Source organism: Trachypithecus francoisi, unplaced genomic scaffold (genome assembly GCF_009764315.1).
Source record: "Trachypithecus francoisi isolate TF-2019V2 unplaced genomic scaffold, Tfra_2.0 Contig01474, whole genome shotgun sequence".
Lineage (NCBI taxonomy): Eukaryota > Metazoa > Chordata > Mammalia > Primates > Cercopithecidae > Trachypithecus > Trachypithecus francoisi.
In genome coordinates this window covers 5486310-5510724 of record NW_022681435.1, presented here as the reverse complement: position 1 = coordinate 5510724, position 24415 = coordinate 5486310, and the positions used below count along the sequence as shown (strand labels likewise).

Sequence of the window (24415 nt, the reverse complement as noted above, 5' to 3'; positions counted from 1 at the left end):
AAATTTGGAGCACCCAGACATGGCCCAAAGGGTTTTATTACTGGGAAGCAGTAATTAGAGGAGATGGAGATGAGGCTGGGCTCCAAGACTTCAATTAAGTGACAAGAGAAAGTGGTCACCGCAAAGCTCGTAATCTTGGGTTGTGCACCCAAGGAAGGGATGTACTGGGTGGCTAGCAGGAGAGACCAAAGCTGGGGCTGAGAGATTGTGAGGAGGGCAATTGTTTCACTATAGCAGGGTTTAGGGGAACTTAGCAGGTACAGTCACTCCTTACATTGTTTCGCAGCTCCCACCCTGATGGAATGTGCATCAGATTCCTTTTTTTTTTTTTTTTTTTTTGAGACAAGGTCTCACTCTGTGGTCAAGACTGAAGTGCAGTGGTGCAGTCTTGGCTTACTGCAACTTCCACATGCCAGGCTCAGTTGATCCTCCCACTTCAGCTTCCCTGTAGCTAGGACTACAGGTGTGCACCACCATGCTCAGCTAACTTTTCAATATTTTGTAGAGACAAGGTCTCGCCCTGTTGCATGAGCTGGTCTCAAACTCACAGTCTCTAGCGAACTTCCCACCTGGACCTCCAGAAGTGTTGGGATCACAGGAGTGAGCCGCTGGGCTGGCTGGCTGATTCTTCATAATTGAAAGAGCGAGTCAGATTGAGAAAGCTGCATGAGGATGGAGAAGGAGCTTCCAGGCCACCCTACTTCATCCGTATCAAGTGCTGGTGAGGAGATGCTGCTGTGCCCCAGGGATCTGAAATTCTACACACCTAAAAGAAACTTGCCTTTCCTTCCATCCATACAGTCATGGGAACAGGGGCTTCCTTGGAGCCTCCCTTTCTCCTGGACTGCCTCCCAGCCGCCAGGTCCTGCCAATGGTCCCTCACAGAGTTCCTTTGTATCCCTCCCTGCTCCTCCATGCCAGCACCACAATTCCAGCCCATGCCACTTCTAGTCCAGCCCGTTCTCCTCCAGTTTCAACCCCTCAGTTTATTTTCCTCCTAAGCCTCTAGACCAGCACTGTCCAAAAGAAATCTAATGTGAGCCACATATGCAATTTTACATTTGCCAGTGATGACCACATTGCCTAATGAATAAGGTATCCGACTTGGGATTAGAAGACTCAATGTGCCAGTGGCCTTGTTTAAAAAGTAAAAAGGAACAGGAGAAATGAAAACATTTAATACATTTGACTTAACCCAATATACCCAAATTATTAATACACAAAATTTTAATAAGATATTTTTATGTTTTTCCATACTAAGTTTTTGAAATCTTGTTGCATATACACATACCGTACATCTCAAATTTGGACCGGTCACATTTCATGTGCTCACTTGCCACAGGTTGCTGGTGGCCTGGACTGGACAGTGCAGGTGTAAATGCAACCTCATCACTTGAGAACTTTCCAAAATCCTTTAGTTCCCTGCCCCACCCCCACCCCAAGATAAGCTTCAGTTTCACCTCTGCCTTTCTTTGCAACATCAGGTTTGACCCTTCCCCCAATACCACACACTGCATTCCCACCATACCAAACTTCTGGCGGTTCTTAGTCTGTGGCAGACTCGCTATCACCCCAGAACCTTTTATATACCCTATTCTTCCGCCTCCATTTGGGCGTACCTCCTCTTTGAAGCCACCCCCCTACCCTAACCTAACTTAAGGCACATAGCAGGCGACATAATGACCTTTAAAGCTGTATGCATCAAAATCCCCAGAACCTGTGAGTGCGTTACCTTACACGGCAAAGGGTCTTGAGATGGGAACATCCCTGGGTTATGCAGATAGGCTCAAAGGAATCAAAAGAGGCCTTATAAGAAGGAAGAAGGTGGGTCAGGGTCAGGGAAGGAGATAGGATGAAGGAAGCAGGAAAAGAGGGATTGGAAGATGCTGCACCACTGGCTTTGAAGATGAAGCATGGGGTCAGGAGTCAAGGAATGCAGGTGGCCTCCAGAAGCTAGATAAATCAGGGAAACAATTCTCTTCTAGAGCCCGCCGAAGGAACACAGCCCTGCCCAGCACCTTGATTTTAGCCCACTGAGACTGATTTTGGACTTCTGACCTTTGGAACTGTAAGATAATAAACTTGCATTGTTTTAAGCCTCTAGGCTTTGGTACTTGTTACAGCAGCCTATGGAAATGAATATAAGCACTTTTTCCTTGTAACTCCTGTAGCTCCTTACCTCTAGCATGCAGCACTGACTTTTGTGTGCTTAGGTTTTCTTGCTTCTCTGTCTAGCACACTTGGAGCTCCTTGGAGACAGTTATTCTCTCATTTACTTTGTTTGTGCCCAGGAAGTCTGAGCCCCAAATGTCTGTGTTTTATTTGTTGTTGTTGTTTGTTTGTTTTTGAGACAGGGTCTCCCTCTGTTGCCCAGGCTGGAGTGCAGTGGTGTGATCTCACCTTACTGCAACCTCCATTTCCCAGGGTCAAGTGATCCTCCAACTTCAGTCTCCTGTGTAGCTGGGACTACAGGCACACACCACCATGCCTAGCTAATTTTTGTATTTTTTGGTAGAGATGGGGCTTCTCTATGTTGCCCAGGCTGGTGTCAAGCTCCTGGACTCAACTAATCTACTTGTCTCGGCCTCCCAAAGTGCTGGGATCATAGACATGAGTCACTGTGCTCGGCCTCTCATTTACTTTAATTACTCCTACACCCAGCATTGCCCAGCATATAGTAAATGCTCCTTTAAAAAAATAAAAGAATGAAGGTAGTGGAAGGTATTTCTTGTCTCTCTTACAGTGAGAGAAGAGCCTCCTCTATGCCACACCCATGTTGGCAACACTCAAGCATTCACATAACAAAAAAGCCAGGAGCAGTTTCTGTGGCCAGCAGCAGGGGAGCTGAAAGAGGCATTGCAGGAAGGAGCAAGAAGGGCCCTGCAGAGGGCTGCTGTGCCTGCACCTGTCAGACAGATTTGATGTGCTCCAGAAACTTTGAAACCAGAAGCATGGAGCTTAAGCTTAAGGACTGCATGGAGCTGGGTGGAGTGGCTCACACCTGCAATCCCAGCACTTCAGGAGGCTGAGATGGGAGGATTGCTTGAGCCCAGGAGTTCGAGACCAGCCTGGGCAACATAGAGAGACCCTGTGTCTACAAAAAATAAAAAAAAAATTAGCTGGGCATGGTGATGTGAACCTGTAGCCCCAACTAGTCAGGAGGCTGAGGCAGGAGGATTGCTTGAGCCCAGGAACTTGAGGCTACAGTGAACTATGGTCTATGATTGCGCCACTACACATCAGTCTGGGCACAGAGGGAGATGCTGTCTCAGGAAAAAACAAAACAAAACAAACAAAAACTGCACTGGATTTGTGAAAAATTGGAAAATAAACAGAATTCTAAGAATATTTTTGTAGCTCCTCTAGGGCAGCTGAGTGAAAAGGTAGCGGCTGCACTAAGTCTCAGGGGTGAGATCAGGGCAAGTGTGAAGGCATAAGGACTTTTCAGTCAAGAAGGATCCAGTGGCAAGGAAGAGCAATGACAAGTGAATGGGAGATTCACTAAAACCCTGGCCTGAGGAAGGAAAGGATTAAGCAACTGCGATTTGGAACCCGGAGAGAAAACACTCCCGTTGAGAGGTGGAGAGACATCTGTGTAGACTAGGACTTCTCAGGCTTGGCTCTATTGACATCTTGTGCCAGCCAGTTCCTTGCTGTGTCACCGTGGCGGGAGGGGCCGCCCTGTGCACTGTAGGATGTTCAGCAGCATCCAGGCCTCTACCCACTGGATGCCAGTGGGTAAAGTCACTACCCCCGCCCCCAGTCGTGACAACTAAACATCTCTCCAGACATTGCCAAATCTCCACTGGGTACCAAGATTGCCCCTCCGTTGAGAACCAATGATTCAGAGGAAGAAATAGGATTGGGAAAGGAGTAGGGATACACTTTAAGGAAGAGCAGTGTACCTGACAGAAAATAGCAGAGAATAGATCATAAAGCCACAGGAAAGAGAGAGGTGGTGGGTAAAAAGAGTCTCACCCTAGAAGGAGTGACAGCAAAAATGATTGATGGAAGAGGGGACAGACATGAAGACAAGCAAAAAGCAGAAAGTACAGAAAAAGACCTGAAAGGAAGTCTGGGATGGCTGTCCAGGGAGTGACGCCAGCCTGAGAGGGAATCGACCTCAAAGCAGGTCAATCTGAGGGTTTAATGACAGGTTATTGACACACAAGGTCAGGGCCCATTAGGCCCATTAGTCTTCTATCAGGACGTAAAGATGTGAGAGCCAGATACATGTCAAATTGCATATACACACATAATTTCCAGGTTTATTATATAATACTCCAGATAAATGTTGGAACTGAAAGAAGCTTCGAAAAGTCTCAACTCGCTTTCTAATTATCATGATGCTCATCAGAGTTTTCAAACCAAATAAACATCACTGAAAGATCGGTTCAGGTTTAAACATCACTAATCAAGCAGAAAGATGGTAAACAATTACCTTGATCTACCACAAACAAAAAGGGATGCAAACCAATTAAGTGAAACTAAACCAAGTCAGCTCATTTTATCTGGCATTCCTTTGGGATCCTGCATTGCTGGTAAAGATTAGGACTAAAGAATGCAAAAACCATGCTGATCTTAAACCATTCACTGCAGACAAGTCAACAACCTCCAAGAGTTGTGTTTGTGTGTTGTCGGGATGTGTGAGGGGAGGAATGGAGAGATCAATTCAAGGCTCTTCCAGCCATCTGGAGCAAAACCTGGTTGCAACTGCTTGCCCTTTTCTATTCATTCTAAGTTTCAGAGAATCACGTTCCAATTAGAAGGAGGTTCCACAGGACTGTGCTGTACTCTGAAGTTTTAAAAACATTTTGTCCAGGTATTTCCTTGTTGTGATTGCAGAAATGCTCTCCGTGAGTAGTCTTCTTAATCTCCTAGTTTTGTGAGAGTTCTAGGTCTGATAAGAACCTGTTTCAGGGCCAGAGATAGAACTGGAAGGACAGTTTGCAGAAGTGCCAGAACTCCGAGTTGTGAAACCTCATCTCATTCTTCTCATGCCAGCATTCCCATGTAAATCAGCTGTTTGCCTCTAGGAGGACAGGTCCAGTGGATATAGCTCAGCTTTGCTGCAGAGAGCTTTGGGGCTAATATATGCAGGTGAGAACTTACAGGGCCGGCTGGTTAACAGAACTGCAGAAGATTGTGCCTGAGCATTAACTCAAGCAGTGTCGGGGTTACTGGTTATGGTGGTGGACCATGGGCCTTCCCTGGTTTGCATTGTGTCCCTGGGTAAACATACTGGATGCAGTCTGTCTCTTAGGCAAAAACTACCCAGTTGCTTACCTCTCCAAAGGACAGTTTAGTGTAGTGATGACAGCGTGAGCTCTGGCACCAAAACTGTCCTGATAACTGTACCTTAGGCATTTAATAAAATCACTGCCTCAGTTTCCATATCTTTATTTTAATTTCTTATTTATTTATTTATTTATTTTTGAGATGGAGTCTCGCTGTGTTGCTCAGGCTGGAGTGCAGTGGTGTGATTTTGGCTCACTGCAACCTCTGCCTCCCGGGTTCAACCAATTCTCCTGTCTCAGCCTCCTAAGTAGCTGAGACTACAGGCATGCACCACCACACCAAATTAGTTTTTGTATTTTTAGTAGAGATGGGGTTTCACCACGTTGGCCAGGCTGGTCTCGAACTCCTGACTGCAAGTGATCTGTCCAGCCTCCGCCTCCCAAAGTGCTGGGATTACAGGTGTAAGCCACTGCATCCCGCCAGTTTCCACATCTTTAAAATGCAGACAATAATAGAATCAGTGACAGAAGATTGTGATAAGGCTTAAATGTGATAATACCTGTATAGTGCTTAAAATAATGTCTGCATGTACCAAATGGTCAATAAATATTTGTTATTCTTTATTTTTTGTGCCAAATTCTTGGAAAATTATCATCATCTATTAAAAGCTTATAGGAATATAGCTTTCTTGGCATTATATCATGAACAGGCCTCTGTTATTTTTGTTGTTTGTTTTGTTGATGCTCTACTGTTCAGGCTGGAGTGCAGTGGCATGATCATGACTCACTGCAGCCTCAGATTCTCAGGCTCAAGCCATCTTCCCACCTCAACCTCCTGAATAGATGAGACTACAGGTGTGCACTACCACACCCAGCTAATTTTTTTTTTTTTTTTTTTTTCTGTAGAAACAGCGTCTATGTTGCTCAGGCTGGTCTTGAACTTCTGGGCTCAAGCAATCCTCCTGCCTCATCCTCTTGCCCAATCCCTGTATTGGGATTACAGGTGTGAGCTACGGTGCCCAGCCACAGGCCTCTGTTTTCTTTTTTTTTTCTTTTTTGGAGACGGAATCTCACTCTGTCACCCAAGCTGGAATGCAGCTGCACGATCTTGGCTCACTGCAACCTCTGCCTCCCAGGTTCAAGCAATTCTCCTGCCTCAGCCTCCTGAATAGCTGGGACTATAGGCGCACACTGCCATGCCCAGCTAATTTTTTGTATTTTATTAGAGACAGGGTTTCACCACGTTGCCCAGACTGGTCTTGAACTCCTGAGCTCAGGCAATCCGCCTGCCTTGGCCTCCCAAAGTGCTAGGATTACAGGCGTGAGCCACTGTGCCTGGCCCACAGGCCTCTATTTTCATTAAGAAATGCATTTCACATTCTATTAGAATCTTTAACAACTTAAAAAAAAACTAACAACTTTTAAAACCTGAACTCTGAGATTTTTCTACACAGAATGGATTGCTGTTTCCTTTAAACACAGCTGCTCTTCAAGGAGATTGTGGACTCCTTAGGCTGGGGCGCCTTACACTGTTGCAAACTTTCCTGATGTCACCCAGTAAGAAAAGCTCAATAGAACATGATGTCACTAATGGGTAGATTTGAAGAGAATTATTTTTGCCTCCCTAGAATTGATCAGGCTAGGCGCTGTGGTTCACGTGTGTAATCCTAGCACTTTGGGAAGCCGAGGTGGGAGGATAGCTTGATCTCAGAAGTTGGAGGCTGTAGTGAGCTATGACTACACCACTGTACTCCAGCCTGGGCAACAAAGCGAGATCTTGTCTCTAAAATAAATAAATGAAAAATAGAATTGATCACAGCTGGGTTTTAACTAGGTAGCCTCTCAAACATTTAAACAATGAGGTAAAAGTAGGACAGACAGTAATCAGAAGCACAGCTCTTCTTTAAAGGAAGTTTATACATTCTATTTTCTAGCAACCATTATTGGGTGATTTGATTTAGAGCCTTAGTCACCCCCTAATGTCTGATTAAAGCACAACGTTAATGACACCAATGTCAATTCTGCTATTTATTTTAGGCTGTTCTATGACATGGCATGCTATCATTAGCTATTCATTTCATGAAGTTATCTTTCATGGAAAGCAAATAAGGTGAGACAGGGTGGGTGGTCCAGCATAACTGCATCCTAATTATTCAAGAGAAAAATTAAAATAATCTTAGGTATCATTTATTACCGCTGATGTGATGGGCTTGTTATATATCTCATGTATTCTTTTCATCAGTTCTATGAGATGGATATTGTCATTCTATTTGGGGATAAACTGAGTCACAGGAAGATGAAGCAAATGTTTCAGGATCACAGCGGTATTAGGTGGCAGAACTGAATTTCAAACCAATGTAAAACTTGCTTTAAGTCTAGTTTTTTCCCAACTCCCAGTGCTATTTTTCTAAGCCCAGTTTTTAAAAGAGGAAAGTAAGGTCAACCTCATATCCAGAGGAAAAAAATGTTTTAAATTAGCATCCTCTGCTGGCATGGGTAGTAGAGTTATATTTATTCCACCATAAAAGATATCTTGGCTCAAATCAAAATACTTTCAAAGTCAGCATTATTACCTGTGAAATTGGCTTGATACCATATTACTGAGTGAAGTATCTCCCAGTTCTTAATAAACATTAAGTAACTCTTACCCTCATGGAGTTAAGGGAGATAAACAGAGTTTGTTCTCCAAAAATAAAAGAAATGTTGTTGGCATTGGAATGACAGACACTCAAAGGAGTCAGCTCATAAGTCTTTGGGTGATTCAAATCCATTTTCTAGAACAGGGACTTCACAGCATGGGCCAGTGGCCCCACATCTGCTGCTGGCCCCTTGTCATTCCTTGTTCATGCTCATGGGGACAAGAGATGGGTCAGACCAGCTGCAGCTCCTGCCATTTCTATTTGTTGCAAAGGGAGCTACAGAATTGAGTGGTGTTAGAACACACTTGTCCACCCCAAATCCCAGGTTTGATCCTATAGCTCTTGATTGGTCAAGGAGACTGCCAACTCATATTGCCTCAACAGATACTGCTTTGGGGGAAAACCTAGACTGGGCCCCTGTGTGGTAGAACTTTGGAGACCAAATAAGACATCCAAATCACATGAATAATTTTTCTTGGTATTTTTGGAGATATTCAATCATGTAGCATGAAGTTTCTCTTTTTTCTATTTGTACATTTTTTGAGTGGCCTACCCACATAAAAAGCTAACTAATCTTTGAAAATCGCTTTTATTTCAAAATTGGGCAAAAATTGTGTGATTCTATTATGGACACGGGCTGAAATCAGACATTTCTTCCTGCCTTGGGAGAAAATTCCAGAGACCAAGAGCTTCAATTAACTTTAAGAATTTGCGCAAGTTAAAACTAAGACAGGCTTAGCGCAAATGTAATGTACACACCCCAAAACCAGGGCTTTAACATCCATTTACTGTTTTAAAAACTTTTTATTCTCCTTGCCTCAAACAGTCCCCCACCATGGTTTGGAGACTGGCACACTTTCACACCTTCCAAGATGCAACCCTAATTCTCTAAGCAGACCTGGCTATATACATCAATCAAAACTGAAACTGAAGGAAAGGTATCAGGGCAATCTGTTTATTTTAGGGATATTTTTTTTTTTTTTTTTTTTTTGAGACGGAGTCTCGCTCTGCCGCCCAGGCTGGAGTGCAGTGGCCGGATCTCAGCTCACTGCAAGCTCCGCCTCCTGGGCTTACGCCATTCTCCTGCCTCAGCCTCCCAAGCAGCTGGGACTACAGGCGCCCGCCTCGTCGCCCGGCTAGTTTTTTGTATTTTTTAGTAGAGACGGGGTTTCATCATGTTAGCCAGGATGGTCTCGATCTCCTGACCTCGTGATCCGCCCGTCTCGGCCTCCCAAAGTGCTGGGATTACAGGCTTGAGCCACCGCGCCCGGCCAAGGGATATCTTATCATATGTCTATCACTCACAGTACAATATGAACTTTACCCACACTTGTTGAGTCTTGTTTCAACTTACCTTACAGTTAGGTGACTGTTGCTATATTTCAGGGAGACCGGGGGAATAATCTGTCATTTTTTTCTAAGCAATTTATAGACTTTTCTTTTATGGTTACCTTGAATCTCATGACTAATCATGTAATTATCCTGAATTGACTTCTGAGAATTTGAGAACTGACTTGTGATCTGCTTGAAACGTGGCCCGGGACCTTCTGCTTATACAGCCCTGCCAGTTAACATAACATCAGCTTTATTTTATTATTTGATCCTGATTTTTCCTTTGCTTTAATTTCTTTATCTAATTTTGCCCTATACTACATACACTTTGTGTACATATGTACACACACACACACACACACGATAAAATAGTTTACTTTTTGTCAACCATCACAAATCCTTTTTATAGGAAAATCTTTAAATAGTGAAATGAATTGTCCCAATTGGTGGTGGTCTGTTCTTTATATCCCGATTTTCTCCAAATAAGATGGTGGAGTCCCTTAAAACTGAGAAGAGACCATTGGTTTTATTTAGAAGCATATTCTCTGCCCTGTGGCCTGGTGTTTACTTTTCTTTTTTCCTTTCATTTTACTTTTGTACGCAGTCCTCTCTCTATTCTCCAGCCAGTCACCCCACCCCCAGGCAACATGCAGCAGTACTACTTAACAATACCTGGTCTACCAGGGACTCTAACCTATAACATAGTATGCACTAGAAAGCCCCAGACACAGCCCCACGTCCGCAGGACACAGTAAATTGTATAACTATCCACTCTCTGGTTTGTTTCAGGGAAACTGACAGATCTTTATGAAAAACATTGCAGAGAAGTGGTATGCTGAAAAGAAATAATCACATAATCACACACAGCCTCCCTCAAGGACCATTTAGGGCCCTATCATTAATCTTTGTAACACTCCTATGAAAGAGGTGGATGGAAAGTTCTCTCAGGCCAGTGTTTCATAGGTGAGGGGACAGGGCAGGCCTGGGCTTGCGCATGGTCTAGAAGGGAGGAAAGAAAACTCAACACCCTTGAGGCTCCCACCACAATCAGCCCCAGCACTGACCTCTCCTATGCAGCCCGCATCCTGGGCAGTGCAGGTTTTGTCTTCTACAGGAGTATTGAGTTTTTCCGGGGCAGGTATCCATATATGGCCATCCATAGCTCTTTCCAGCTTGGCAGTGCTCCCCGGACCAGCGACCCCTCCATGGCACTCCATGCTGTCAGTAGCTGGCAGTAGGTTGAAATTACAGGCCTCTAGACAAAGTTTTTTCAGAAGGTTTCAGCTCCAGCTCACCCCTTGCAGAAATGTATGAAATGCTCTGACCACCCACCATTGGGATTTCCTCCCTGTGCAAACCCGAGCTGTTTGCTGGGTCCCAGCACCTTCTCTAACCCCTCATTCTCATAGGCGCTCAGCACCAGGAGCTGAAGATAAAAAGGCGGCAGAGTCGGCTCTGATGCCAGTCTTCTGCCACACATCTGTGTTTAATGGTTTTGCTGTTATTTTGCAGCCTGAATCACTTTCCCTGAAATGCTGCAGGTCTACTTGTACCCTAGTAACTGTTTAATGAAACTGATAATTAATCTTCTACACCACGCTCTATTACTGTAGAACTAACATCCACAATGCAACAGTAGAAGGATAAAATGAGTAAAGATGAGAAAAAAGACAGCAAGTTGTCAAAATACAGTAATTGGTAAGGAATTAAAAATGGAACCTCCTACAAGATGGCCTCTCCCTCCCAAGATGGAAATCAGTTTTTTGTCACAATCTGAAGAGACACAATTATCATAAACCCCAGAAGGGCTTTCTTTCTCATGTGCTTAGTGAGGTCTCTCTTTGGGAACCCAAACAACTGTTATCAAATGGATTCCTATATATCTAGGAAGTGAAAAGCTAGAAAGCTAGAAGGCAAAAACTTAAAGTTGTATGCAATACAATAATTACGTTACAAGTAATAATGTTTACTGGGCACTCAATATATGCCAGGCATGATAAACAAAATGCTATAGATTTATATAGTAATATAGTTATTACTTCATTTAATACTCATAAAAATTGATGAGAGATATTTCCCCATTTTACAGATGAGAAAATGGAGTGTCAGAAGGTTAAGTAACTTGCTTCAGATCACTCCTCTAGGAAACCAAACAGCCTGAGTTTGAATCCAGTTTTTTCTGACCTCATGGTAAGTTTTTTTTTTCTGACCTCATGATGATCACTCTCCAGTTTTGCAACGTTCTGAAATGTCTTCTGAATTATCAAATAAAAATTAACTTATTTGTGTTAAGTAGCAGTGTCATATTTTAAAATCAAGTGGGTGGTCTTCCAAATATGTAAGTTTTGTAAAATAAACCAACAAAAACGCACCTCACCGAACTAAGAAATCAGATGCTCAGATTGAGGGATATTGTGGGAACCAAATAAAATCTTGAATATGAAAAATCTTAGGAAAAGACATAGCATTCTACAGAAGAATGAGAATGTCATTGCTATCAAAAATATCAATGTGGGCTGGCTGCTATGGCTCATGCCTGTAATCCTAGCACTTTGGAAGGCTGAGTTGGGCAGATCACTTGAGGCCAGGAGTTTAAGACCACCCTGGCCAACATGGTGAAATCCTGTCTCTACTGAAAATACAAAAATGAGCCGGCTGTGGTAGCATGCGTCTGTAATCCCTGCTGCTTGGTAGGCTGAGGCAGGAGAATCTCTTGAACTCGGAAGGCAGAGGTTGCAGTGAGCCAAGATTGAGACACTGCACTCCAGCCTGGGTGGCAGAGCAACACTCTGTCTCAAAATAAAAATAAAAATAAATAAATATGTATGTGATATGTGTGGTAATTCTCAGTTGACCAGGATATTCTGTTTATCAAAACACGTGCTTACCTAACCAACTTATATACCGGTCACTTGTCAACAAGCCACCTTTTCACCTCGTTGTCCTGTGAGATGCAGAACCATGCAAATTTTAGAGCTTAGGCATTAGAACTTTTCCAACTTATTTCTGGGCCACATCCACGTCCCCAGTTTCTCTTGAAAGGAATGAGAAAACTCCTAAAGAACAACAAAGTGTTAAGTTGCTGACACGCGAATTACAACTAGGGTCACCGTCAAGGAAGCCAATTTAGGGCCCCCCTCCTCCGTTTTCTTGTTACCTATAAACGCGGCTGCACACGCTAGCAGGTAGCAGCACCTGTAATTAATTTGCCCCCACGCGTCTCATTTGATGGGGGAGGGGGCGTTTCCAGCTGTGATGTGCTCAGCATGGAAACAGTATTAACGCCGCTGAGGGCAAGGAGATGTAAGGCTCCCAGAAAGACCTCCTTACTTGTTCCGAACTCGAGTTATGAAGAAGACAGAGCATAGTTTATTGACCAATGAAACAACCAGAGAAATTTCTTCTAAAGATTTTAAGAAAGTGATTATACTATATAAACAGCGCTATTTCAGGTTTGAACAATTTGAGAGGCCCGTTTGTCTTTCAACTCCCCCTTCCTCACATAATCTAAAAGAAAAGAAGACTAAGATAGTTGAAAAGCGCAGGGTAGGTCCTTGAGGAGGAAAGGCGAACACTGGCCTGACCCTGGGCTTTAGACACCCATGGACAACAGGAAGGAAGCTTATTAACCCCTCTCCTCCCCCTCCCTCTTCTCCCCAGTGGAGAATCAGCTCCTCCTCCTCCCGGTCGTGCGACCCTGATGCAAAATGCAAACAACCGCCAGCTTTCCTCACCCTGCGCGGTTCTCCCAGAGGAGGGAGAGGGAAGAGTCGAGGACGCAGCCCCAAGCCGAATCCGGCAAGTCTGTCAATCCGGCGTGAAGGTCCCGACGAGACAACTTGGACCCCAGGGCCCTCGTGCCGGCCGGACACCGCAGGTACCCCCTTTACCTGCCTCTCTGCTGGCACCCCAACTTCTAGCATTATTTTCTCCCCAGCCACATAATATTCCGGACCTCTGCTCCCCGTGCAGGTGGTGCAAACGCCCCTGCTCTCCGGCGCCCCCTGCCGGGAAGAGGGAAGGCGGCGGCCGCGGAGGAGGAGGACGCGGGGCCGGGACAGAGCTCGGCTCTGGGAAGAAGCCGGGAGCTTCCCTGATGGTGCCGCCGCCTCCGAGCCGGGGAGGAGCTGCCAGGGGCCAGCTGGGCAGGAGCCTGGGTCCGCTGCTGCTGCTCCTGGCGCTGGGACACACGTGGACCTACAGAGAGGAGCCGGAGGACGGCGACAGGTAAGCGCTGCAAGCCCCAGCGGAGGGCAAGCTCCTGCTGGATGCGCGTCCGGCTCGCCAGGGTGCCGGCGGTGCTCCTCGGCGCCCACTCCCGCAGCGATCCGCACGCCTTCACTCCTCTGGCCGTAAGGAGAGTGCTCAGCTGTCCTGGGCTACACTTCCCTTAGCTCCCGGGTATCAGCCCATGCGCCCTGCCATCCGTTGGTAGCGTCTGGGATACCCTCCGTCTAGCGTTCCTGCCTCCCCCCGGGTACCACACCGGCGGGCACAGCTCGTGAACCCCGCTTCCTTTCTCCTGGAGCTGGTTCGCTCCATCGTGACCCTCGCCTGGCTCGTCCCTGTGCCCGGAGTCTGCTCCGCGTACCCGTTTGGGGACCAGCCCCTGCCCAGCGCGCCGGGACGCGGAGCCGGGCGATCCCCCACGCGCCAGGGACTCCCCAGCGCGCACTGCCCACCTCCGCTGTCTCGCTGAGAATCAAACGTTTCCTCTGCACTTTTTCGTAGAGAAATCTGCTCAGAGAGTAAAATCGCGACGACTAAATACCCGTGTCTGAAGCCTACAGGCGAGCTCACCACGTGCTACAGGTAAGCCTGGGGGCTCTGCGGACTGTTGGCCACTGCGCACCGGGGCTGACTGGGAGGCGGCGCCCGCCGTAAAGGAGGGGTTTGGAGACGCGCTTGGGACCTGAGCAGCGTTTACACTGGAACGTGCTGGGTGCGTGCTGCGCGGTGCGAATCTTTGAGTGTTGGTTGGATAGGAGTCAGAGCAACAGTGGGCAACTGAGTTTGCATCTAGGGTGTGTGCCCTGAGATCCTGAGGATGTTTGCCGCTCCCTGAAATACTTGTGTGGCGAAAGTTGGAGAGGAGGCGGCTACAAGTCTGTGAAGGAGATTGGATTGGATTTTGGGTGTAAACAGTGGGGCGTAGCAAACACGGATGGCGGCTTTTGTATTCGTGTTTTGTTGTGAAAGCACAAAGTCAACAAGGCAATTCTTGGCACTTGACTGTCTTCTGACCTTCTGTTGGGGCAGCGTGTGACTGTCACGGCCTCTGGACAAAAATGGAGGAGGAGGATTGTGAGTGGTTGTGTTGAGTGAAGACAAAAAGATTGTTGGGGCAGAGGAAAAAAGTATTTCTAAGAATGTGGGCCACAGATCCACCTGGGTATCTGTTAAATGAGTGACCCCGGGTGACCACTAAGCGTAGATGGGGCTAGGGAATCGGTAGTTATAAAATGATCCCCAGGTGGTTCTTATCTCCGAAAGGAGAGAACCACTGTTCTGCTTGCAGCCTTTTGGAGATGAGGGTTGATTTTGGTTTTTCACCATTGAATCCTTGGCTTCTGTTCCAGTGCTCTCACTGGATAGGGGAGCATGCACCCATAAACGTTTATTGGGTATCTGCTTTTTAGAGGCGCTGTACAAGGTACTGTGATCATATGCCCACACCTGACTGTCTCTGAGACTCATGTACTCTGTTCGGGTTGCCGGGATAAATACTGAGTAGTACACGGTAACACAGCAGTCCCTAGAAACGAACTTGAAAGAAAACAATGTTTTATTCCTCAAAAGGTTGTTGCCTATGAATCAATGATAGCGTTTCCTGCAGCTGAGAGCATTTCATATACCCAAAGGTTCAGACGTAAGTGATTCCAGGGCTGTCAGTTTATGGGTGCAAAAGCACCATCAGTTACATCATGTACTTCTGCTCTTAAATCTGTTGTTGGCAGTGGAGGGACAACAATTAGGCAAATCAACAGTCACTCCTTGCGCTTAGGAGTGACTCTTGGCATGTGCGGGGCGTGAACGCTGAACAAAAAGAGAGGTAGTAGAGGAGAAAGGAGTATGTTCAATTGGCAGGTTAAGTCTTCAAGAGGCTAACTGGGTGAGCAAGTTCACTGAGCTCCTGAAGTGACCTGGTGGTACTGGCAGCAGGATTGCTTGCCTGGTTCCAGCCCTGTCTTTTATCCACACGACCACAGTGTTTCTTAGGACACATTGTTTTCCTATCAGCACGGTATAAAGACTCGAATTTAACATGGGAAATGACACTGAGGTGGTTTGCTCATTTGTTCAGTCCCTGAAGGTCAGACTTCACATAAATCAGTGACAGTTACAGAATGCATGTTAGATTTTCAGAAACCATTTGGTGCCCGATTATTCTGTTTGTTAATGCCATTACTGTCGTCTTTTCCAGACTTTTTAAAGCAGTGTGGTGTTTCTTTTATACTCTTTCAACAGGAGACACTAGCAGCACCTTGGCATGTGTTTTCACTAACAGCTACTCAAACTGCTATGAGATCTAGCAAAAATGATGTTTTATATCAAGGAGAAGAAGAAAGAACTTTGTTTAAAGGAATGGGAAAGGATGCTTTCAGCTTGAAAGTGGTATTGATCCTTGTGTATATGAAAAGATCTTAGATTTTGTTTTTAGATCTATTTTCTCTATGGAAGTCAAGCGTTCTCTGTATTCCATTGGTCTTATCCTGTTTCTATAATCGACTCATCTTGAACCCCAAGAATAGAGGATACTGTTTTCCTTAGTTTGTGACTTGATTGTCCTAACCCTGTAGACCCTTGCTACCTCAAGTATCATCTGGAAACCAGCTGCACAGCATGATCTGGGAGCTTGTTAGAATCCCAGGCCTCTGCCCCCAGATCTCTTGAATCAGAATCTGTCTTAATGAGAGATGCATACAATCTTGAAGCACTGATGTAAGAAACCAGTGTCCTCATCCCCAGGATACATGCAGACCCATTTAGACAGATCCTTAAAGGAGCATGGAGGCTTTTGCAGATGACCAAACAGTTAGCTGTCCTACCTTGTTAAACTAAAGTGAGATAAAGAACCAGCCTTCCAGGAAGCCAGCCTTTAAAAGTTACTTTGAATTGAGCTGTAAGTAATGCAGCATTACTGATGGAATGTTCTTTGACTATATAGAATTCTCTGTACCAGGTGGCTTTTGGTGAATGGGTTTCAGCACAAGTGAAGGAACTCTGGAAGCTAATTCTGAACTTGAAGTGTGTTTAAAAATGACTTTTAAAAAGTTACTTGGCCGGGCGCGGTGGCTCAAGCCTGTAATCCCAGCACTTTGGGAGGCCGAGACAGGTGGATCACGAGGTCAGGAGATCGAGACCATCCTGGCTAACACGGTGAAACCCCGTCTCTACTAAAAATACAAAAAACGAGCCGGGCGAGGTGGCGGGCGCCTGTAGTCCCAGCTACTCCGGAGGCTGAGGTGGGAGAATGGCGTGAACCCGGGAGGCGGAGCTTGCAGTGAGCTGAGATCCGGCCACTGCACTCCAGCCTGGGTGACAGAGCAAGACTCCGTCTCAAAAAAAAAAAAAAAAAAGTTACTAGGCCAGGTGTGGTGGCTCATGCCTGTAATCCCAGCACTTTGGGAGGCCGAGGCTGGCGGATCTCAAGGTCAAGAGATGGAGACCATCCTGGCCAACATGGCAAAACCCCATTGCTACTAAAAATACAAAAATTAGCTGGGGGTGGTGGCGCACACTTGTAGTCCCAGTTACTTGGGAGGCTGAAGCAGGAGAATCACTTGAACTCAGGAGGCAGAGGTTGCAGTGAGCTGAGATTGCACCAATGCACTCCAGCCTGGTGACAGAGCAAGACTCCTTTAAAAAAAAAAAAAAAAAGTTACTAACGTGTCATGCCCCACTGCATTCTCACTGCAGCCTGTATAGCAGAGTGAGACTTTTTGAGATGAAGTCTCACTCTTATTGCCCAGGCTGGAGTGTGATGGCATGTGATCTCGGCTCACTGCAACCTCTGCCTCTTGGGTTTGAGTGATTCTCCTGGCTTAGTCTCCCGAGTAGCTGAGATTATAGGCATCTGCCACCATATCCGGCTAATTTTTGTATTTTTAGTAGTGATGAGGTTTTACCACATTTTGCCAGGCTGGTCTCAAACTCCTGACCCCAAGTGACCTGCCTGCCTTGGCCTCCCAAAATGCTGGGATTACAGGCATGAGTCACTGCTCCCAGCCAAGACCTCATCTCTTAAATCATCAATATGAGAGATAGGTTTAATACTAAAATAAGTATGATAGAGTGAGTGATAAATCTGATCTGCCATTATACCCAAAAGTTATGGTAAACTAAGTGATTTGGAGAAGAAAAAACGGACTCTGAATATCCTTTGTCCTGAAACTACCGCCTTACCCTACTTATGTTTTACTTAGCTTCATGTAAGCAACACCTTTCCACTTCTAGCATTTTTTATTAGATTATTAAATGGGAGTGACAACTTGAGGATTTGACAGTGTATTTCACTATTTTATGCACTTCACATACAGCCATCTCACGTACAGCCAACTTTGTAGCATTTGTATTATCTGAGCTTGGCAAAGAAGTGAAGCAAATCTCAGAGGGATTAAATATGAATGATGTGCCCAAGGTCACAAAACTATATGTGAGAGCCAGGATTCAAACTCAGGGTTTTCTGACTTCAATGCATGAGCCCTTTCATCATCCCAGAGGTGCGTATGGGATGTTCCAGATTCTGGGATATAAGTAAGAAGACTGTAAACCCAGATGGCTGTAAATTTCAAAGACAGAGTTTCACAGAAAACACTGTCATCCACCAGGATCACATTCAGGCTTTCTGAATTACCATTGCCCTTGCAGTCTGTCTTGGACAACTGAGCTTATATTATACACAAAATTCGTGCGTACATACATAACTCTTTCCTTGTAGGATTTTATCTTAATCACAGGGTCAGTGTCTCCATGGACTGTCTATCCCCATTGTGTATTGTGCCAAGTACCCAGTGTTTATTAAGCACTTCTCAAATGAATGCCAGTGACAGCTTAGTGAGTTTATGTATTTGCTCAGCATTATAATGTGACACAGGGAATATTCTTACCCATAGTTAGGATATCAGAGTTGGGTGATGTAGCTGAACTGAACTGATAGCCAAACTAAGCATATAAAGTTATTACAGCATTACCCGTCTTGTGGGTATCAAAGTTTTGCCCACAAGTTCTTTTCCCCCCTTTCCCAAACCATGTAGTTTGAACAAAAGGTTTTACCTTTCCTTTATTGGGTGATATCAATAAAAATATTCCTGTCTGGGTGCGGTGGCTCATGCCTGTAATCCCAGCACTTTGGGAGGCCAAGGCAGGTGGATCACAAGGTCAAGAGATCGAGACCATTCTGGCTAACATCATGAAACCCCATCTCTACTAAAAATACAAAAATTAGCTGGGTGTGGTGGTGCATGTCTGTAGTCCCAGCTACTTTGGAGGCTGAGGCAGGAGAATCGTTTGAATCCAGGAGGTGGAGGTTGCAGGGTGCTGAGATCTCACCACTGCACTCCAGCCTGGTGACAGAGCAAGACTCTGTCTCAAGAAAAAAAAAAAAAAAAAAGCTTTCCTTAAACAAGAAATATGCTTGTGTGTAGGAAACACTAATGAAACCCAGTTTTCATTGAGGCTGTGGAATAAACATCCTAATCAACCCTTGACTTCTTAATTAATAATCTGTTGTGCATTGATTTCAAGCTCAGAATAGTCCTAGGAAATGTTTGAATATAAAACGATAAAATACAATCTCTGGCCTCAGTTTGCAGACTTGATTTTATATCAAGGTCTTTGAAACTGTGACCAATAAGCAATGCTGTATGATTGAGTTCAAAGTCATGTAGTTCATATGCTGTACTAGTGATGGGGAAGAGAGACAAGCAGCTAGAAATGGCTTTTGGGCAAAAGAAGATTTAACCATGTTCTTCAAAATGGTTTTTCCCCCCTTTTTAAAAGTGTGTACTTTCATTCAACTGGTCTCAAGTCGGTGTACAGTTAAGCCCTGGCTGCCTCCACCTACTCTCAGGGAGACCAAAAGCCTTCATACGTCTCAAGTTGGGGGACAGAAAAGGGGGGCCATGAAGGTTGGTCAAAATAAAATACTTTTAAGATGAAGATTTAAACATTTTTGCATTACATGATTTCCATGAAAGCAATGCTATCACCTCCCCTGTGTGGACTCCGGAGAGGACTGAGCCCTTCTTCTTAGAAGTAGGGTGGCTTTTAGGAAGGCAAGGGACTTCGTGTAACAATGCATCTCACGATATTTGGAACGGTTATTTAAAAAAAGAACAATGTACAATCAAAGTCCTTGGCCACATTGTAGACCTTTGAGGGATGCGCACTCCAACAGACTGCCATCACCTTCACAGAAAACAAGATGAGATAGGCATGGCTTCGTGGTTGTGTGTCTGTGTGTGTGTGTGTGTGTGTGTGTGTGTTTTGGCTTGACGAAATGGTTCTTTAACTGTTTGTTAAATACTTTTAAAAAACTAGCTGTGATTTTTGACGTTGGATTCATGGAGCTCCCCGTGGAGGCTAAGTGGTATGGATGCCCCGGGTGCCCCTCTGCCCTGCTGGTATTCATCTGCCCTGCTGGTATTCATCTGTCCAGCTAGTGCTGCCTCATTAGACAGTGTTCTTGCCTAATTTCCCACGTTATCATGGGAAATAGTGACATGGGGGATGTAAAACAACCACCTTTCTTTGAGATAATGCAACTGTGTTGCCAAGTCTTGTGAGAATGTGAAAATTAATGTGATATTTCTGCAAATGTGTTTACTTGGAGTACTTTGAAGAGCAAGGTCCTTTTAATTACAATAGTACTACCAGATTGATAGCATTGGGCTCTAGGTAAGGACACATTTGAGGAAAGACTGTATAGTGCACTTCTCTGGCAAGTCACCAAGTTCCTATGGTGGGAGAGGTTCGATAATGTCAAAACACATAAAATAATATAAACTCTTTGCTGCAGTTTGAATCCCAGCTCTACTACTTGGTGGTTTTGTGACCTTGGACAGTTTTAATCTCTGTGCTTTTAATTTTCTCCTCTGTAAAATGAGCATCCAATTGGTACTTAAATTATAGGGCCACTGTGAGGATTGTGCTTAATACATATAAAGTGCTTTGAAAAATTCAAGACACATAGGAAGCGCTATGTTAGTAATACCTCCCATCGTCATCACTACATCTTGCCAAGTCTGCATGTTGAATGTTTTAGATACTCAATGGATGTTTGTTGAATTTTGTGAGTCCTATGAACTTTATCTTTTTGAAAGAGCAATTTGAGACCGCAGCCAGAAACATCGCTCATTTCCAGATGCTGTTTTGAAATGTAGGAGAGCCCAGAAACCTAGTGCCCTGGGAAAATTAGAGTATTGTTGTTTCCTGCTACCTCCCTGACTAACCAAGCTACTCTACTCGTGGCCATAAGAGCCAGTGGAAGACACAGCCTGAACTAGAACTTGAAGTTACACCACTTTCATCCCTTGTCCAGGATTATGAAGGGTCTTACTGGCAGAAAGAAGACTAGAAATCGGATCATCAGCCCCAGGCCCGTTCTGATTTCTTTCCTCTGCTTGCTTCCTTGTCCTCTGGCTGGCATACCTAAGGCCAGGTACTGAGGGCAGCTCTGTGAAGAGTTGGCTCATTCAGGGCATGTAGTTCAGGGAGGAAATGATATGAAAGTTGTGAAGAACTCGAGCCAGGCGCAGTGGCTCACGCCTGTAATCCCAGCACTTTGGGAGGCCAAGGCGGGCGGATCAGGAGGTCAGGAGTTTGAGACCAGCCTGGCAACATGGTGAAACCCCCTCTCTACTAAAATTATTAAAAATTAGCCGGGCATGGTGGCACGCGCCTGTAGTCTCAGCTACTCAGGAGGCTGAGGCAGGAAAATCACTTGAACCTGGGAGGCGGAGGTTGTGGTGAGCCAAGATCACGCCACTGTACTCCAGCCTGGGCAACAGAGCGAGACTCTGTCTCAAAACAAACAAACAAACAAAAACTTGTGAAGAAGAGAGCAGGGTATAGGTGGAGGTGGTTTTGTGCAGAATGACCTGAATCACACACCTTGCATGCCGAAGGCAGCCTTCTCCTCTCCTGTGTTAGGCCATCTCTAGCATGGGCTGTCAACTGTCTGGGCCATCTGTTCTCATTCATGACTATATTCTCAGAGGCTAGCTCTGTGTCTGGACAGAGAGGCTGTTCTATATGTATTTGTTGAATGACAGAATGACTATGTTAAAAGTAAACAATAAGATTTAACTGAAATCTGTTAGGCCTTCAAGAACTGCTCTTCCGGCCGGGCGCGGTGGCTCAAGCCTGTAATCCCAGCACTTTGGGAGGCCGAGACGGGCGGATCACGAGGTCAGGAGATCGAGACCATCCTGGCTAACACGGTGAAACCCCGTCTCTACTAAAAACATACAAAAAAACTAGCCGGGTGAGGTGGCGGGCACCTGTAGTCCCGGCTACTTGGGACGCTGAGGCAGGAGAATGGCGTAAACCCGGGAGGCGGAGCTTGCAGTGAGCTGAGATCTGGCCACTGCACTCCAGCCTGGGTGACAGAGCAAGACTCCGTCTCAAAAAAAAAAAAAAAAAAAAAGAACTGCTCTTCCTTTCCAAATGTGCTTTATTTAAAATCTGAGCTAGGAAGTCTGTTCTAAAAACCAGAGATTAACTGTACCTCTGAGATGCTGCCATTGTTTTCACTGGTTTCCAGTTAGACCTGTTAACTTTAATTGCTAAATGTGTAGCAGGTGCTAGATTCTGGCAGCTATGGCTAACTCCTTGAACTTGCTATCTTAAATAACACCTGACGAGGACGTGTGGGTTCCTGCCCATGTGTTAATTGTGTCACAGACACTGGCTTTGGAGTAGAGGATCAAGGTTTTAAAGGGGGTCCCCCTGCTTTCCCACAAGAACAGGTGTTAGAGGGAAGGAGGGAGGGAAAATTCTGTATCACTTCTCACTCACTCTCAGAGAAACAATACAGAGTAATTGGAAACAATTTTAACTCAGTAACCACAAAAGGCTGCTCTTTCACTGATGTGTCCTTTGAGATTAGATCCAGTTGCTACTCTGGTTGCTGCCTGACTTCCTATGGTTAACTTCATCCTTTGTAAGTGAAGCTGGGGTGGGTGCACCCAGAAAAGCCAAATGCCTCTTTCTTGATTCTAGATATTCTGTCTTCTCAGGAGAAGGCTTGCATTTCAATCAGCAGCTTTCCAAACCCTGCTGTTCTCCTGCTCAGCAGGACCGGAGCTGCTTTTGTGAGTTTAGAGGGTCTGCTGGCATTTGGGGCATTGTTGAGTATCTAAAGAACAAAGATCACATTCTGTTTTAGATTATTGCTTTTATTTGCGGGATGAAAATGTAAACAGCTATAACATCTGCAGTTCCTCTTCTGCCAAGTGAGGTCCTTTTTTTCTGCGAAGCTATTGACTAATTTTAATCTTATGAACAATCTTCATTTACTTAGTCAACGAATACTTGTTGGGTGCTTACAATCTGCCAGGCACCATTCTAGACACTTAGAATATATCTTAAAATTGGACAAACCCCCAGCCACAGCAAAAATCCTCTGTCCTCATGGAATTTTAATTCTCTTTATCTTTCAGTAAAGGAATTTTGACCCAAAGATTTCCTTTGGGACCTTTTTAAGATACTTGTTTTGGACATACATTTGATTAATGTCACACTTTGGGGGTTAAGATCTTAATTTCCGGTAGCCCAGCTGTGTCCTTTCAGCAACAGAAATCCCACAGCTTCAAGCAGAGTCAGGAAAACCCAGGGATGGTGGTAACAGAAGGTTTTCTGCAGAGGCGCTAGCAAGAACTTAGCATGTACCACAAGTTTCTTCCAAGAATTATTGGAATGTGAAAGCATTACAAAGAGGAGGTGAGTTATTTTGTCATATGACCTGTGATGTGGATGGTAGCATCAGAGTTGCCTGACTTAGGGACAAATACCCCAAGCCCAGCTGACCTAGGCCAGCCTCATGTTTTCCGATGGGGACTAAGCAGAATTTTAAAGAAGGCACGCCCTTCCAACACTGCTTGACTCTCCACATAATGCATTATAGATCTGTCATCATGTAAGTATGTGACACTTCTTGAACAGTTAGTTTCCAGCTTGAAACACCTGTAGAGAATGGGGTGGTGGTGATGTCTACACACTTAATCCTCATTAAGCAAAATGTCACATCTTTCTAGCTTTAAGGTATGATCCATGTGTGCTAAGAGCCGATGTGAAAGCTTGGATGAATATGTTGTCACCTTATTGGTTGTGGTAGAACTAGATCATGTTACCATGCCCTTGAGGACTTCAGAAACTGGGACCACATCCATTCTCGAGCTTTCTTTCTTGGCCACTCCTGTGGGATATTCTGTTTGCCTCACTTGCCGTGAAGCGTCTCATCCTTGGTCCTCTGGGAATGACAGGGGCAGATGTCAGCTCTGTGGGCTGCCCCACAGGAGGCTGTGTAAACAGAACTGGCGGGAGATACAGGGGGGCTCTCAACAGGCAGGGTCTAACCCTGGGAGTTTGGTATAGAGCAGGGATTGGCAAACTAGGGCTCATGGCTTGTTCTTGTACTCTAATAGTTTGAGTCGTTTTTGATTTTAAAGCATTGCCAAAGAACACACAGAATCCCAATTTGGTCCCCAAAGCCCCAGATCTTTACTGCCTAGCCCCTTACAGAAGAAAACTTGATTCCTGCAGATCCACTTTAATACAAACACTGGGAGTGGGACTTTCCATCCATAATACCTCATCCACATGTCTGAATTCTCAAGGTGACTTTGGGACAGTCACTCATCTTCATCTTTGGGTCACTTACCTGTGTATCACCTTATTTATATTACAATGTTTGGATTTCTTGGCCAAGCATCTTTAGTTGTCACTTGGTTTTCTGATCTCCAGAAATCACAGTTTTTGTTGAGCTGGAACTTCTTTCAAGTCATCATTCCTAAGTGATACTCGAAATGAGCATAATCTGCCAGTTTCTAAGAAGCTGACTTTATTGCAAGGAGTTGATTGAGCACTCACTTCCTGCTGCCTTTCTACAGTTTTCCATGACAAGCCTTCCTGTGCCAGTAGAATAACCCTTGAGTGTTACCTTGGTTTGCTACCTTCCCTCATTGATTTGCATATCAATTATCA

At 45.1% G+C, this 24415-nt stretch overlaps 1 protein-coding gene and 1 long non-coding RNA gene across 3 annotated transcripts in view; one reads left to right on the top strand and one right to left on the bottom strand.

Annotated features, from left to right (window-relative positions):
- LOC117099588 overlaps positions 1–12229 on the bottom strand; it is a 65665-nt gene extending 53436 nt beyond the window's left edge. Inside the window, exons 1-2 of the long non-coding RNA XR_004443902.1 lie at positions 12097–12229; positions 10273–10463 (exon numbers count right to left, since the gene is read on the bottom strand). This is a non-coding gene — a long non-coding RNA (uncharacterized LOC117099588). The remainder of the gene's footprint in view (positions 1–10272; positions 10464–12096) is intronic.
- A 105-nt stretch (positions 12230–12334) lies between these two features.
- CCBE1 (collagen and calcium binding EGF domains 1) overlaps positions 12335–24415 on the top strand; it is a 262268-nt gene continuing 250187 nt past the window's right edge. The window contains exons 1-3 of one of the 2 annotated variants that reach the window (XM_033238846.1): positions 12969–13085; positions 13181–13435; positions 13940–14020. In XM_033238846.1, coding sequence (XP_033094737.1) covers positions 13305–13435; positions 13940–14020 — 212 coding nt within the window. In that variant the 5' untranslated portion in view covers positions 12969–13085; positions 13181–13304. Of the gene's footprint in view, positions 13436–13939; positions 14021–24415 lie in introns of both variants that reach the window. The other variant, XM_033238838.1, reaches the window with a different exon arrangement.